We start from the raw sequence: 17,627 nt of genomic DNA, 5'->3' as shown, positions 1-17,627 counted from the left end.
ATGAGGTTGTGACACTTATGTATCGGGTTTAGGGCTTGTGAGTGAACAATCTCCTCCAACTTGATCCATTTGCCCACGATTTTCGAATCAACTGTATAAATTATGGGATTAAGATGCAAGGATTAACATGCACAATTATCTTAAATTGGAGGTGGAATTGCATTTTTATTATTTTTGAGAGCTAACTGGGAACATTTATAAATTAAGGGATTAAAATGCAATTAATGTCTCACTTTATCCTCGGATTCAGTCATCAGTCCAGTCCAGTCCAGTCTCACCAGCAGGCAGCAACAGCTGGAAATGGTGGTATGGATGAATCTCAACATTAATTAACTAACAAATTTGCTTGAAAATCCTGCCATTAATCCTTCCAATTCATACTCGATCCTCTTCAATTACATATATTTATATATAAAATTGTTCAGTGTTATCTAATTTCCAGTTTATTCTCCTGAAAATGCCGGGCTTAGTTACAGTTAAGACCCCACCGGACGCACCGCTTCTGCGAATCACGGTGCCCAATGACCCAGAAACCCCAATTCAACCCGGATCCACTAGATCCGCCTCACGCCGCCCTCCATCCCCGTCGCCGTCGACCTCACGCGCCAAACCTTCCCCTGATCGTAAGAAGAAGTCTCCACCAGAAAAAGCCTTCTTAGACGAATCCTCACTTGACAACCCGGATCTCGGCCCGTTCTTACTCAAGCTAGCGCGTGACACAATTGCTTCGGGGGAAGGTCCGAACAAAGCTTTAGAATATGCTTTGCGAGCCGCAAAGAGTTTTGAGCGTTGCGTGGTTGATGGGGAGCCGAGCTTGGACTTGGTTATGAGTCTGCACGTAGTGGCGGCGATTTATTGTAGCTTGGGGAGGTTTGAGGAGTCGGCAGAGGTGTTGGAGAAGGCAATTAAGGTTCCGGACGTGAAGAGAGGCGCAGATCACGCATTGGCTGTGTTTTCGGGGTATATGCAGCTGGGGGACACACATTCGATGTTAGGGCAGCTGGATCGGTCTATTGAGTGTTATGAAGAAGGGTTGAAGATACAGATGGAGACGTTGGGTGACACCGATCCTCGAGTTGCAGAGACTTGCAGGTGCGTGTTATGATTGTTTTTTTGAGGTTATGTTGTGGCTTGTTGGATTTGATTATGAATAATTATGTGTACTCCTGATACATTCATTTTTAGTGCATTCAATCATGGAAAAACTGTGGTGGGAAATGATGCAAAATCGACCTTGTTTGAAAGGCATGGTTGCCTCATAAGGTTAACGCATATCTGTACCATTGAGAAGCTAATAATCAAACTTCAGTTACACCGACAAAGAAAATAGGAGAAGTTATCTTAAAAGCAAATCTAATATGTAATAGGGCATCACACACGGCTGTTATAGGGAAGCACATTGTCAAGCAAGTAGATCAAACAATAAAGGGGTCTAATACGACATATACTATCAGAGAAGTCCCAGACAAAAGAAAAATGGTGACAAAAATAGGAAATGTTGAAGTTTTTTCTAACAAACCCCCTCAAAAAATTTGAAATTTCCGAAAGCAAAAAATTAATTATTTAATGCAAGAGAGCAGGAAATTTCAGAAGTTCCTCGACCCTTATCAAAACTCTACTGCTATACTGAAATTCTCATGTTATGATTAACTCAAAATCAAGGTTAGAAATGTTTTGATCGACGAGAATCAGTAGCCGGAATGAAATGAAGAACACTGAAGGGGAAAAAGAGGAGCGACAATATGAACTAGGCAATGAGATGACACTTCATTCATTTATTTTTGGGCGTGTGACATGTCTTAGGATCATTAGGTGTCAAATAATGTGTTTTTATGCTGACTACATGAACATGTATCATGTATAAATCTGATTCTTTTAAATACGGATGAAAACTTTAGGAAATTGTAGATTGCCGCATGTTTCAGCCTTAATTACTTCTATTATTTATTTTGTATGGCATAGTCTGGTATATTTTTATTATACCTATTGATTTGCTACATGTTTCAGCCCTTAACGCCATTTATAAATCACTAATTTATGTATTTGAAAGCAACCAATTCTTGTAAATCCAATTATTTGGAGTCAGTCTATGGATCTAGACCCGCTACATGTGTCTTTCATAGAAACCGAGTATCTCTTGGTTCTTCAATTGATGAGCAGAGAAAATGATATTATCGATCTAACTAATGCATTTGGCTTGGGAAGGGAACTATTATTGGGCTATTTTTATGTTTCTTCCGAGCTTGTAATCTCCCTGAAAAATAAATAGTATCTTTAATCTATCCTATTTTGTGATAAACTCCATGCTGTTTGAATGTTCTTGAAAACATCAATGGTGTTCAACCTAAATAGTCTTTGTATATTCTTCAGTATGACAGTATGTAATAGTAACACGGTGTTTTCTATGATTATTTATCCGGAGAACGGAAAGTCTGTTTCTTCATAAGCCCTTTTAGCGGAAAAAAAGGTTAAAGGATCGCAGTTATTAGATGCTCTTGATTTAAATGCTGCTGTTTACCAATTGCAGATACTTAGCTGAGGCCCATGTTCAGGCCATGCGCTTCGTTGATGCAGAAAATCTATGCAAGAGAACTCTTGAAATCCATCGTGTGCATAGCCCGCCTGCATCTCTTGAGGAAGCAGCTGACCGGCGGTTGATGGCTCTCATATGTGAGGCTAAAGGTGATTATGAGTCAGCCTTGGAACACCTTGTACTAGCTAGCATGGCAATGATTGCAAATGGACAAGAAAATGAAGTTGCTGCTATTGATGTTTGCATAGGAAATATTTACTCGTCACTAACCCGTTTTGATGAGGCTGTTTTCTCCTATCAAAAAGCTCTTACAGTGTTCAAATCTTCCAAGGGTGATAACCATCCTTATGTTGCCTCGGTATTTTTACGGTTGGCTGAGTTGTACTACAAGACTGGAAAATTGAGGGAGTCACGGTCTTATTGCGAAAATGCCCTGAGAATATTTACAAAGCCTGTACCTGGCACCAGTGCTGAAGAAATTGCAAGTGGGATGACTGAAATTTCAGCCATTTACGAATTGTTTAACGAACCCGATGAAGCTTTAAAACTCCTGCAAAAGAGTATGAAATTATTGGAGGATAAACCCGGTCAGCAAAGTACGATTGCTGGAATTGAAGCTCGGATGGGAGTGATGTTTTACATGGTTTGTAAATATGAAGAATCATTGAACTGCTTTAAAAGTGCTGTAATGAAACTTAGAGCAAGCGGAGAGAGGAAATCAGGATTCTTTGGGATTGTGTTGAATCAGATGGGTTTGGCTTGTGTTCAGTTATTTAAGATGGATGAAGCTGCTGAAATGTTTGAAGAAGCTCGAGAAATACTAGAACGGGAGTGTGGTCCATTTCATCAGGATACTCTAGGTGTTTACAGCAATCTTGCAGCAACTTATGATGGCATTGGAAGGTAATTTCACGTCATTAACAGTTTTGAATTTTTCCTGTCCCTTTCAAGCTGGAGCTGCTTCGTATTAAAAGTTAGTGATATACTAATATACATAGATTGCGGAACATATATTGAAGTCTTACAATAAATCCTCTAGCATAGTATTAGCTAATCAGAAGGCAATCTGATGAATCATAACTTAATCTTAGTTGAATAAAAATAATAAATAATTAATTATACTTATTTAATGCTTGCAAATATTCATGCCAGTATTAGGTTATGTAAACCCAGAGGCACAGGATGTCTTACTGCCTGTCTTGAGATTGCCTTTATATATGTAGTGGTGTCTTTCCTTCCAACTCACTGCTAGTTCGAGTGCTCCCTGATATCATATTATACAGTTTCTACATGGGCGTACATTATCTGAATGTGATATTAAAATGTCATTTTGGATTAATAATTAATATACGTGGTTTTTATTTTAAATTTGTTACACTGATCTATCAAGTCAAATGCAAAATAAGTTTGTATCCTAGGAAATGATAGTAGTTTGGTCCTCCTCTTGCATTCTTTGATCCATTCGAACCTTCTTCTGCGCTTTTATCCAAACTTTTTGTAATGAGTGGATGTTCAGTGTTCTATTGATCCATTCGAACCTTATTCTGCGCTTTTATCCAAACTTTTTGTAATGAGTGGATGTTCAGTGTTCTATGTAGGATTTTGGAGAATACCGAGATTGAATGAAACTCATTGGTGAACATCTTGTCAATGTACACGAGCGTCAAGTAGACATTTGAGATGCTATTTTTAATCCCAAACCTGTTTTGAAATGTTTTCTCAAAAAATTTGCAGAATTGAAGATGCAATCGAAATCCTCGAGTACATTCTTAAACTGCGTGAGGAGAAGCTTGGAACAGCAAATCAAGATTTCAATGATGAGAAAGCAAGGCTATCTGAGCTCTTGAAAGAAGCTGGTAGGTCTAGGAACAAGGAGGCAAAATCGCTTGAAAACCTTATCGACCCTAATTCAAGAAGGACGAAAAAAGAGACATCAAAGAAATGGTCTGCTTTTGGGTTTAGAAGTTGATTGTCTGTTGTTGCTCGAGTCCGAATTGCGTGTGCTTCGGGTTTTATGCAAACATAGAAGATTGTGTATAATATGGAAGTCTTGTACTTCGTCAGGGCTTCTTGTCTCCATGACCTTTAAGGGTCACTGTTTATTGTCTATCTAATGGGTTCATTGTTGTGATGTGTTCGAAGGAACTGTGGGAAACCGAAGTGTCTTTAGTTTTCCCTGCATCTGGCAAATTGTAATAACCACAATTTTAGGTGATTAGGTTGAATTTGTATCGCGTGTTTCATTTGAAAGATTTAATTTGATTATGCATTAAAAGTCCTCAATTTTCCCTTCACTTTCTGTCATACTGTATTTTTTGAGACAAAAGAAGTGACTATTAATAATAATTTTATTTACGTGTAATTTGGTCATACCTATAAGAGCTTATCACTTAATTGTAGTATATATTTATGCATGAAATTACACCAAAATGAGAATAACTGAAAAAAAGGAGAAAGAAATCAATAACTTCAATATCTTTCTTTTCTGATATTGTGGCAATGCAAAAATCATCCAACCCCAAAACCTTAAATCCGAGTGGAGGAAAAAAAATGTAAACATGCGATTCATGGAAAACGCTGGTTCTCCTGATATTTGTCTACTACCCCAGGGATGCACGACCATGGGATCGTAGTTCATCATTTAGCCAAGCCATGAAAGAAGAGCATGTACATATGAGCGTAGCTTGAATTATTTTTGAGTAGATCTCTTATGAGACAGTCTCACGCATCTTTATCTGTGAAACGAGTCAACCCTACTTATATTCACAATAAAAAATAATACTATTAGCATAAAAGTAATATTTGGATGATCCAAACAAGAGATCCGTCTCACAAAATACGATTTTGTTTGGGGGCTGAATTTATGTTAAAAAATTCATTGATAAAAAACTCAACGGGTCAAGATATATATGTTATTTCGATATTTTAGTCTCTTAAAAAATATATTATTAAACTCTTTTTTTCCCTTAAAAAAGTCGTACATAATCATCTCACTTATAATTATACAAAAAACTAAATTTTATCATATTGATGTTCTCTAAATCTAAATATAGTACATTAGATTATACTTTAATATTTAAATTCTATTATTTTAAAAAAATAGTATGAAAATTTGATTTGGGTGAATAAATAATTTGTTTTCTAAAATAACTTGAAAAATTATCTTATTCATAGTAAATTCATAACATAAAATATAATTCTTAATTTTTAGTTTACGTTAATTATAAAAAATAAAAAATGGATCTATTTTTCAAATTAAATTAACGTTTGTCCATTTATGGACTTAATTAAATACCGATCAATTTATATAATAAGAAAAATAATTAATTCACTTGATGATTTGCGGTTCTATTAGAATATTAAATAAATATCTTATTTTTATTTCTCACAACACAGACAATAGTACATATGATTTATAGTTACAATGAGTTCCCACCTATCAATCAAATATAACGGAGTAAGTTTCAATACATATGTATGTATGTAATTGTATGTATTGAAACTATTATACCAACGACAGTAATAATCGATCTGACACTAAGGTTTCAACTTGCTAATTAATTGAAGCAATACATCATTTTTATTAATTTTTTGCATATAAGAATTCATTTAATAAAAGATTATACGAATGACTATAACAAAAATAAATTCTCTACCTAGAATAATCAAATAATGATTAATTAATATACGTCACATTTCTTTATGAGTATGATTGACCTGTCTCAAAATAAAGATCTACGAGACATATATAATCAATCCTCTAACAAATGAAATATGATATTTTCTTCTTGAAGAATTTGCATATATGTGTGATTTTGATCGAATATAATCAAAGTTAAAATCTAGACATGTCATGATCTGTTTTTTAAAATTTATCTATTCTTGGCGACTATCATAATCTTGGCTTTATTCTCGTGTGTGGCCACAACTGTCACGCCCCAAGTCCAGGCCCGCGCTTGTATGACTGTACAATGAGCCTTTATATAACAAATACTTCGTATTCGTCTATGCTTTACGAAAATAATTAACCGAAATTGTTATAGAAGTTCATTATAACCTATTATAAACTAATTTTAATTATTTAATTTTTATCATGTGAGACAAGAAGTATCACAACAACCCTCCAGTACCCCATCTAATTGTTTAAATATACATGCATGGGGAGTATTAGTTCATTTGTAACATGTATAACCCGGAAGTATTGGATACGGGCTTTACTAAATTATTCGGCTTCACATTCACAATAAATTCACAACTTCAATTTATTTCACACAAGAAAAGTTATTAAGCGCCGAAAGTTAAAAAAAGGAAAACCGAAAACACCAAATGCATGTCTTCTCACGTTGGAACCATGAAGAACCTGTCACCATGCACGACTACAAATCACTCCCCTAGTGTTCATATAAACTGGAAATATATATTTAGTGGCATAATAATTATTATAAATAATTGTATATTTTCAAAAGAAAGTTAGATATTTACATTATATTTTGTGTTATTTATATTCTATTTCATGTGTAAAATATGTGTCAAATTTATTCACAAATAAAGTATAAATAACAAGAAATATTGAAGAGTAAATATCAACATTCTCTTAAAAATATTAACGATAATAATATATATGTGAGCTCGTTCGATGAAGAGATTACAGTCGAAATTGAAAGGATCGATAATGAAACTTGTTAGTTGTCACACATCAGTCGGATAAAATACCTGAGAGTTGTTTATTATGGTCTTGGACAATCCTCCCTCCTTGAGCTAGCTTTTGTGGTTGAGTTAGGTCCAAATTCCAATCTTAACATGTTATCAGAGCTCAGGTTTCATCGTTATGTGTTGGACTGTCCATAGTAATTGGGTCGCCCATTCTATCCATAATTGGGTCATTTGTAAACTTCACGCTCCAGATGTTTATTCCTTTGCATGAGGGGGTGTGTTAGTTGTCCCACATCAATCCGATAAAATAACTGTGAGTTTTTTATACGGTCTTGAACAATCCTCCCCTCTTGAGCTAACTTTTAGGGTTGAGTTAGGTGCATGTTTCAATCGTAACAAAACTGTTGATTTAAGAAAATAATAAGATGTAATTGAATAGATTTCGAGTATAACAGAAATTATAATAAGAAAACTAGATCATAAATAAGACAAATATATATATATATATATATATATATATATATATATATATATATATATATATATATATATATATATATATATAGCTTTTGCTGCAAAATTTCCCGCATTTACTCTATTTGGGCATTGATATCTGAAAAAATGGGCACCCGATTTAAATGCAAATATCAATGGATAAGGATAGGTTTTAGTTTGACTCGAATTCAGTGCACCCACTTAATTTTTAATAAAAATAAACATCCATTTTTTCATGATGAAAAGGAAATAAAAGAACGAGTTTTTTATTTCAAATAATTAAAATCTACATTATATATATATATTTCGGTTTATTCTCAGGTAATAACACTTTAATTATAACAATTTCAAAAAAAAAAATGGCCAATAAATTCATTAAATTACATCACCTGTAGTATAATATAAAATAAAAAGAAAAAGGAGGTCTCAATTTAATCTCAATCAATTACTACGTATTTTGGATTTCCAGAACCTTGAGAAAAGTGCCGCATTAAATTGTTACCGGATTATATATTTATAATTATTATAAATCCATGTGTTGATCTGAGTTCCACCGGCCAATACATGTCATGCAGGTGACAATAACGATTCGCGTATGTATCACAAAAGCCAAACCCAACCTCTTCCCTTCTTGCCTATATATACAGCATTCGTGCCCCTTATCTTTCATGCATTCAACAAATTCAAACACCATTCAATATATATTTTAAACCTTTTTTAAAATAATTAATAATCGATCATGTTTTCCAAGGAGGATGCTCGCACCGTAGTTGGTATCATAGGTTAGTTTTTTCTTTTCTTTTTCTTTTTCTTTTTGTTATTATCAAGGAATATAATTTTCAGATAATGCATTCATTATTATTATTATTATAAATAAGTAAAAAAATGGTTCCATTAATATTACCACGGGAAATAATCAATTTTTTTTACCAAATAACAGATTTGATATTTTCGCGTTTTCTTCTTTAACGGTATATGAAAAATTAATTGACTTTTTTTAAACATGCAACGTCGAGTTAATTTATTTTTTTTTATTTTTAACAGTTAGCTTGAAATCAATTGTTTGCTTGAGTGATTTATTTTTACTGTTCTAAAGCTGTGGAAATAACTGTTTGTTTCCAGGTAACGTCATTGCACTCGTATTGTTCCTGTCTCCTGTGTAAGCTTCGTTTCACGTTTACATGTTATTTAAAGATGTTCTTGATTTATAGTTGGAAAACAGACAACTTTTTCAGTCTTTCGATCGATGCGAAATAGCATATATATTACATCTGCATTGTTGGAAAATGGAAAACAAAAAACAATAATATGATATTCTTATTGTGATTATGATCTTATCGTTATCAGGCCAACTTTTTATCGGATATGGAAGAAAAAATCGGTGGAACAATACTCGCCAATACCCTACTTGGCCACATTCATCAACTGTGGTCTATGGGTTCTGTACGGCCTGCCTGTTGTGCACCCTCACAGTACCCTAGTGGTGACCATCAATGGCGCGGGATTGGTGATTGAGATTGTGTATCTATCACTCTTCATTGTATTCTCCGATGCCAAGAAACGACTCAAGTTGGTGGCGACGGTCGTGATGGAGTGCATTTTCGTGGCGGTTTTAGCCCTTCTTGTCTTGACTTTGGCTCATTCAACCAAGCTCCGGTCCACCGTCGTCGGTAGCATTTGCATGATTGGGAACATTATGATGTACGCCGCCCCGTTGTCGGTCATGGTACGAGATAGTTACATCAATAATATTACATTCACTAAGGCAAATAAAAAAAGAAGAAAGAAGCTCGCATAATCAAAGAAAACTTTTAAAAATTCCGCTTTGTAATAACCAAAAAAAAAAAAAAAAAAATTCCTCAATGTCTGCTTTCGTGGATTGATTGAAAGCTATAAAAGTTAAAAGGAAATAAAATCCACTTTTATAAGTTTTAGAAAATCTCTCATTTTTCGAAATCTCGAACACACGCGAATTCGATCGAACGATAATTGTGTTAACTTTGTTTATGGAAATTATATGTATATATTTTTTTTATGGTTGCAGAAGCTGGTGATCACAACGAGAAGTGTGGAGTACATGCCATTTTTCCTGTCTCTCTTCTCCTTCCTCAATGGGATTAGTTGGACTGCTTATGCCCTTATTCGTTTCGATCCCTTCATTGTTGTAAGTTATCCCTCTTGCTCGCATATTCACCAAATCATATTTTACATTAGTTTTTTTCCTAGCCTTTTACAACTTTTTAAATAAAAAAAAATATTTTGCAATCCAATTCATTAAAAATGTAGTTGATTAATTCCTAAGTTTATTCAAAACATATTATATGTAAAAGATATGAAATCCAAAAAAGTTTCAAATACTACATTTTTTCCCTTCATAAAATTAACTCAACTCATCATTTTGCGACGTAGGCTCCAAATGGGATGGGAACTATTCTTGGGCTGGCCCAGCTTTTATTATACGCTACCTTCTACAAGTCCACCAAACGAATCATGGCCGAAAGGAAGGCCCAACCGGAAATGGGCTTAGCGGAAAAGAAATCGCAGATCAATGCAGTTTAGGAAATGAATTTCGCCCATGTTAAGCCTATTTTCTCTGATATGAGTTGTTGTACCTTAGTTAATAACCGGTTTAGCTTCAAGTTAAAGTTGTGTAAATCAATTTTCATAATCTTGTTGAACCGAAAGCTATGTTAATCTTACGTGCTAAAAATAATTTTGCCACGTCATACTTTAATTCTTCTTTGTCAAATGTTATACTCCTACAAATTACATAGATGCTTTCTTTTTTTCCCCTTAAATTTTAGAGTAAGTTTTTTATAAGACGGTTTCACGAATCTTTATCTGTGAGACAGATCAATCATACCGATAATCAAAAGTAATACTCTTAGTATAAAAAGTAATATTTTTTCATGGATGACCAAAATAAGAGATCCATTTCACAAAATACGACCCGTGAGACCGTCTCATACAAGTGTTTATCTAACCATTACGTTGTGTTCTCTTGTTGAAATAATAAATAAAATCTTCAATTATAACAAAAATTTAATTTGAAAAATTTGATTCACTTTCCACCTAAAAAAAATTGGATATATTAAATTATTAAACAAATAAATTATACGTTTCAAAAAAAAAAAAACAAATAAATTATATATATTTTTATATCGACGGCGAAGTCCAGAATTTATCTAATTCTGAAAACCGAGGGCGTTTGATTTCACATTCCCGCCACCGATGCGTCAATTTGCTCTGATTTCGAGTTTCTCTTAAATCCATCGATAATCATATTTTTCGTGAATAAAATCTGTGATTTCTGTTATTTGATTCACATATGCATGAAATTTTACTCTGAGCTGCAATTTCGAGTTTCGTGAAACACACAAAACATGGGGAATTTGAAGCGATGGAGCGTGACTTACACGAAACATGTTAAACAGAAGCGTAAAGTCTATCAAGACGGTTATTTAGAGCTTCAAGACTCTGGCTACAAGGTTTTTGTTTTATTTTTTCGTTTCCCTTTGAATCGGTGTCTAATTGTTCAATTAATCTGTATTTACATTATACTTTCGACGATTTTCGGTTTGGCCTTCATATTGTGGTGTAATTTTTTCATATATCAAGTTCACGGTTTGGTATTTCCTGTATTTTACTTGCTTCACATAATTCCTTAAGCTGAAATTGTCTCTCATTGAGCAAAAGAAGTGGAAATTGATATATTCGACATGGAACTTTACTGGAAAAGCAGATTATTTTACTTGAGAATACATACTTTAGCGCTTGCGTTTCTGCTTTTGTTTTTAATTTTCTTTTTCAGTTGTGTAGATAGTTCATAGTAGACTGATGTAACTGTGTTCAGGATTTGGAAAACACTTTTATCCTTGTCCTTGAATTTCATTAATCATTTTGACTAACTTAAAGTTTGAATTTTTTTTACTACAAGCGGGATTTATTTATGCTCTGACTAGTTTAATCAGGGTTGATGTTTGTTTGTATTGCCTCTATTTGCACAATAATGGCTCACATTTTTCATTGAACACTGATTTTAATTAGTGTTCACCCAATCTCTCTGACTGTGGACATGTTTAAACGTAAGTGGAATGGCTTGTATGACTTTTAATCTATTGGAATTTTCTAAAATCATCCGCAGATCATGCTTTATGATGAATACGACAAGCTCTTGGAGACTAGGTTTGTTAAAAAAGACGATGTTATCAAATCTGGTGAATCAATGACATTTGACTCCTACCTTGTGGACATTGGCGAGCAGAGTGTGGGGAATAAACCTTTTGCTAGTTTAAATTGTCAAGATAACAATAAGAAAGCTAAACAGAAATTAAGTTCATCATGCAATCACGGGTACAAAAATAACTCAGGTTCTGTTGACACTTTAAAAGTTTTTATCTTCTTTATGTTATTTAGAGCTGGTTCTCCATTAAATTGTTGGGAAATTGATCCAATTTTAGCTGTCTGCAAATCCCATGTTCTGTTGAAAAGATAGGAAGCCTTCTTTTGGGGAAAGAACTCGACTGACTAAGTTAAGTCCATCACAAAAAATTATCCGAGGTCTGTTCGCTAACCTTCTCTGTGCTTTGTGTTGAAAGAATGATTGCTTTGTACACTTTTCTCCACTTATTTTGGTAAACAGTAAACAATTGTTTCTTGTTGGTGGCCATATAAAACTTTCCACTGATATACTATTTATAGCTTGGGTATGGTCCTTGCCCCTTGGGGGTAGCAATGTCTACAATTGAATGAAAATGCTGGTGTCTTTGTTAATATTCTTTTAGCAATATATTGTTTTCGTGACTGATTGTCCTCGAAAGTTTGAAGACGTACAACTCTAAATCACTCTGATATTTGTGAGATCTTATAGTTAGCAAGCTGAAAAGTTATTCTCATTTTTCAGAGTTCAAGAACAGTGAATTAAACAAGTATAAGTCTTCTTCTTCACCAAGTTTTTCGGACATGACAAAATCCACTAAAATAGGTAAGTCCTTGACTTGAGTTTGACCATACGCTTGAAAAGCATAATCTTCAACTATTTATCAGGTGCAAGGGGGTATAGAAAATTATTAAGGAGATCATGTTTTAGATTATTAGCTACCCCAATTTCTTATCATAGATATGTGCCAACAGCTCAATTTTTATAGCAATTATAGTCAAGATTTTCTAAAATATTGGCATCTCATTTCATCTTTTGCCGAATGTTTTTTAAACAAACGTATGTTTGCCATGGCATGTGACCCAGTGACTGGCAAATAATTATGTTCTTTTAAATTCTAAGTTTCGATAATTTGCTAATTCCTTTTGTCTATCAAAAGTTCTTTGAGAAAAATTAATAATTCTCTTTTCTGACTAAGAGTGGCAGGTCTTGTACACTACACAGTTAACACAAAAGGCGAAGAAGTTTCATGATGGATTTTTACATCTTATAGTTCGTGGATCACAAGGGAGGCAGGTATCAACAAGTATTTCGCCGCAAAAAACAAATTTTAATTTTTCTATACTAGTAGTTCCAATAGTCATTTGGCTATCTTACTTGCTCTTAATTTCAAGAAACATAGCGGCTTAAGGATTATGGTGGCAAGTACAATGTTAGGACCATGAATTTTTGGTGTAATCCCCAGCTCTCTTCTTCAATTATTCATTTGACCCTTGAACTTGATCTCTCCAAATGCTTCAACGTAAAACTTGAAAATTAAGGTAGAGTTAAATTTGAAGTTATTAGTAGGAGCCTAAAAGTTGAGAGTTCAAATTTGGACTATTGCAATATGAGTTAAATTTAGGAGTAATATAAATATAAGCCTTGAACTCTACACCTTTTAGGCTAACGTAAAAGCTTGATTCTCATGGATTTAAAGGTTGCCTGACTTAGAATGTAAACAGAATGAATATTATATTGGTAGAATTGGATGATTACTTGAAACCCTTATGACACACTTTGAGATGTTACAATCCAAAACAAAGCTGCACGACTTGCATTATTGATGTCTTAACAGCCAAGTATCCATTGATACAAGCAGGATTCTGGAGAAGCTTGATGCAAATTTTTCTAGGTAAGGTTGTCTAAGAACTACAAATAATAATCAAAATCAATGAAAAGAAAGCTGAAAGTGAAGGAAAAACCTTAAAATTCATTCTATCCTAAACTTCAAATATTAAGTTCTCCCTCCCTTTTCATGTCTTTCCCTAGGGTTATGAGTTCACAAAATTCTTTAGTTTATCCTTCAATCTTGATATCAAGATCCAAATGTTTATGAGACATTCAGCTTCAACATTAATTTGATCATTTTGTTTTAGTATGGATATCTTATGGTCAGGCTTTGTGCATTTCTTCATTTCTCGATAACAATTGTAAGGGCGTATCGCCTACTGCTCATCTACATCGTCATTTAAAATGAAGGCTTGAATTGCCCTTGGTGTTCCTTTTTTTTCGTCCACCATTTGTTTTGCTTTTATCCATTCAATATATAACTTTCTTTTATCGTTTTCTGCCATAAGGTCATGTTGTATGATACAAACAGACGGCTCTTGGATAGCAGGTTTCTGAAAAAGAACGAACTAGTTAAGTCTGGTGAATCACTAGCATTTGAGGGTCATTTGGTAGAAATTGGAGAACTGGAAGATCATAAGCTGCCAATCGATTTGACTCCACCAGAGAAAAATCACAAAATAGTTGGAAAAAATATATCTGATAGTCAAGCTGAAATATCATGCAACGAGAAATTTCATGCTGGTACATTCCTTTCTACCATATTTATTGAAGTCTGCATTTTGGTAAATCTTACTGTTTTTTCATAATTACCAACTTCATCCATGCCTAGTTTGGGGGTTTGCAAAAGTTAGCCAGTATATATATCACAAATCATGGTGGAATGTGTTCCCAGTACAAAGTAAAAGCCACAGCATTTTTGAACTGCTTACATTAACTAATTTAGCAGTGTAATTATAAGAGGATGAATTCGTGTCTCTTTTTTCATTTCTCTTCCTTGTGCCATAGTTCAAATTGTTTTGCCAGGTTTTGTTAGATTTCTATGCTTCTCAGGAGGAGGAGATGATCCATACATATTGAAGTATAATCTGAATTTTTCATTTATTTTAAAGTTTAAACAAGTACATCCAATTAGAAGCATTTTATTGGTGAATTGAAATGTCTTCTTTCCTCTTTCCCTAAGGATACTTGACTTGGGGAGACATGTCTTCTAAATTGTAATAACTGATCTCATATTTTTATGTTGGCTTCAATGCAAGGACAACCACAATACAACACTTCTCAAAAGGAACATTCTGACTTTGGTGATTCAAGTTGCAAGATTGTAGACACCAATATAATTTGTAGAACAACTACAAATGTGCCTAAACGTGCTGGTAATAAGATCCCTTGATCTGGATAGTGTTGCAATTAGTGTATCCATATTTGTTCTATATCAGTATAAATTCAGATAATAAGTTTTCTATATTTCATATATTGTACTAGTTGCAGTGCCTATCCAGTTGATCTACATGTCAAAATGAAGTCTCACTCTTCTTGTTCAATGTTTTTCTTTTGTGATGTCTTATATTAGTGTTTGCTTTGACTTCATTCCTGTTCCTGCATCCAGGAAAGGGTGTCAGTGTTGCTTTTTTAACAGAGTTACCTATGATAGTATGATTATCGATGGACATGATTCAAACCTTGTTTACCAACCAGTTGTGACGTGCTTATTCAAATATCGTTCATTATTTCCTAAAAGACTTTGTTTGCTAATCCTTTATTTTTCTTTAGGTGGTAGAAGCATCCACAAGGAATCGAAATTACGTACTGTTCACCATGCTGCGAATTACAATTTCATAGTTTGCGGAATAGACTAAATTGAGAACTTCAGAATCTCTTTGTTTCACTTTACTTCCTTTGATATTTTAAGCATCTACAAAATGATCAAGCCAGTAAATGACAAATATAATGTGCTAATAGCATCCAATCATCCCATTTTTTTTACCATTTTATGTGTTATTTCTTTGTACATCCTAATTCCTTCTTATAACCTGAAATGTTGCAAGTTTTTTATTGAGGCAGCCAGTGAAATCTTGTCCATTCTCCGAAAACCCATGATTCAGGAAAAGTTGGTCTCAGAGAACAAACATTTGCCGGAGGAGCAAAATGGCTCACATTCTTTAGCTCATTCTGATATCAAGCATCACATAGACATCTATGCACAAAATTGTAATCAAAGTGCAAATAAAGTAATAGAGGAAGTCTTCGATGATGATTGCAACAATAGGATTTTAAAATGCGAGGGTGTTGAAATTCTAAATGATGCAGAAAATTGCTCAGTTTATGAAAATGCAAGAAGATCCCAGGCTAGGTCAACTGCATTCCGTCTCAGGTATGCATACTGGTAAAAAAATGTGATCAAATATAAAAATAGTAATTTTTTTTATTAATGTTGCAATTGGAGTGATGTAAACAGTTTCAGGTTCCACAGTCTTGAAGTTATTGATGCATTTGTTAGTAATCAAAACAGTCTTGAAATGTCTTGGTTCGTAGTAGTTCTTTTTCTGTCGATTAACAGGCAAAAATCACTGGTAGTTTTCTGTTTTGTTTTGGCATTTGCAGAAGTGTTTCTGGGGAGTTTTTTTGGAAGTTAATATTGGAGAATATAACTTATATTTACTATTATTCCTGAATATAACTTATATGTGTGTGTATTCTAATGTTATGTTACACATTTTAAAATTATGGATGGAAGTACGTTTGGAAACATGAAAATATGATGAACAAATATATATTTGTGACATGCAAGGGAATTATCAGTTCCATTTTTGGACATGAAAAATATTTTCAGAAAATAGAAACAAAGGTATTTCTTTCGATGACATAGGAAACATTGCTGTACTGTCCAAAAATTTATTCCCATATATGAATCTCACCTCTGTGAGAAATGATTTTGTTGTTTGACAGAGCTCGCACTTTCTACTAAGACTATGTCAACTAACTTTTAGTTGGATATCCTCGACTGCCTTAGCTTGCCCAAAAACAATTTACAGGAGTTTCGAATTAGCAAAAATATTTTGTGATATCAGTTGAAGATTTGTCAAAGTGGTTAACAACAATGGGACATGTTGCATCATGGAAAACTTGGAACAACGCATTTGTTTTTCTCCCTTGGCAATGGACACACACGTTCATAGTTAATCTTGCTTTCTGGTGGAATATATGTGTTGGATGATCAAACTCATTACTGGTCATTTTGCTAACCTTAATAAGTTTGAATTTTCTTTCTTTCTTTTTTTCCCTTTACTGCAGCTCTGGAACTATTTACAATACATTGCTCACCTGTAATGTTGAGGGCACTGATAATAGTGAGTTGGAGTCAATTTCTTCAGCTGCAGAGCCTCAAATACTGGTAACTCCGACCTTGAATTCATTCGGACAAACAACTTCAACATCAGCATCTCTCATGAAAGCGAACAAAAATGTGGAGCTCGAAAATCCCACCCAAATCATTTCACGCAAAGGCAAGCTATATTTCGTTATGCTCATGCCTAAAACCTGGCTCTTTATGATGATTCAGTGAACTATAACCTTGCAGAGCTTGGAGCTAAACTAACTGCCGCATCAACAAATGATTTTAACTCCAATATACCAGAAAAGGTAAAATGTGTTGACGCGTTTTGCTGCATATGAATTTTGAGCTTTTTTAACAGTAACACATTTTTTCCTTTCTGCTGTAGTTTTGTGAAGAAAACAAAGGAACCAGTAGTGTAGACCATGGAGGAGCAGTTCATGGTTTTGGTATGTCTGATTCAAATAATGGTGCTTCTCAAGATACCTCGGATGTTGAACATGATTTCATTGCAGAGGAAATAGCCGAGTTCCCAAGTTTTGATCTTGGATTTTGAACAAAAGCAATAGTATAATACTTCCCGTAGAACTTCCCTTCATACATGTTCATATGGTGTTCAAAAT

At 33.9% G+C, this 17,627-nt stretch overlaps 3 protein-coding genes across 3 annotated transcripts; all 3 read left to right on the top strand.

Moving 5' to 3' along the window:
- The first annotated feature begins 261 nt into the window (after positions 1–261).
- On the top strand, positions 262–4,798 carry LOC140816195 (protein KINESIN LIGHT CHAIN-RELATED 1). The gene is made up of 3 exons (XM_073175286.1): positions 262–1,092; positions 2,528–3,436; positions 4,268–4,798. Exons 1-3 carry the CDS (start codon positions 458–460, stop codon positions 4,500–4,502), a joined length of 1,779 nt encoding a protein of 592 aa, XP_073031387.1. The 5' UTR covers positions 262–457; the 3' UTR covers positions 4,503–4,798.
- A 3,562-nt stretch (positions 4,799–8,360) lies between these two features.
- On the top strand, positions 8,361–10,391 carry LOC140817132 (bidirectional sugar transporter SWEET7). Its single transcript, XM_073176738.1, has 5 exons — positions 8,361–8,463; positions 8,804–8,840; positions 9,029–9,407; positions 9,726–9,845; positions 10,091–10,391. The coding sequence occupies exons 1-5, from the start codon at positions 8,421–8,423 to the stop codon at positions 10,238–10,240; spliced, it is 729 nt and encodes a 242-aa protein (XP_073032839.1). The 5' UTR covers positions 8,361–8,420; the 3' UTR covers positions 10,241–10,391.
- A 463-nt stretch (positions 10,392–10,854) lies between these two features.
- LOC140817105 (uncharacterized) lies at positions 10,855–17,576 on the top strand. Its single transcript, XM_073176695.1, has 11 exons — positions 10,855–11,169; positions 11,826–12,051; positions 12,173–12,241; positions 12,585–12,665; positions 13,039–13,136; positions 14,180–14,414; positions 14,930–15,046; positions 15,735–16,044; positions 16,965–17,176; positions 17,251–17,312; positions 17,393–17,576. The coding sequence occupies exons 1-11, from the start codon at positions 11,065–11,067 to the stop codon at positions 17,558–17,560; spliced, it is 1,683 nt and encodes a 560-aa protein (XP_073032796.1). The 5' UTR covers positions 10,855–11,064; the 3' UTR covers positions 17,561–17,576.
- The last annotated feature ends 51 nt before the right edge of the window (positions 17,577–17,627 follow it).

Source organism: Primulina eburnea, chromosome 16 (assembly GCF_022965805.1).
Source record: "Primulina eburnea isolate SZY01 chromosome 16, ASM2296580v1, whole genome shotgun sequence".
Lineage (NCBI taxonomy): Eukaryota > Viridiplantae > Streptophyta > Magnoliopsida > Lamiales > Gesneriaceae > Primulina > Primulina eburnea.
This window is presented reverse-complemented; position numbering and strand designations above follow the sequence as displayed.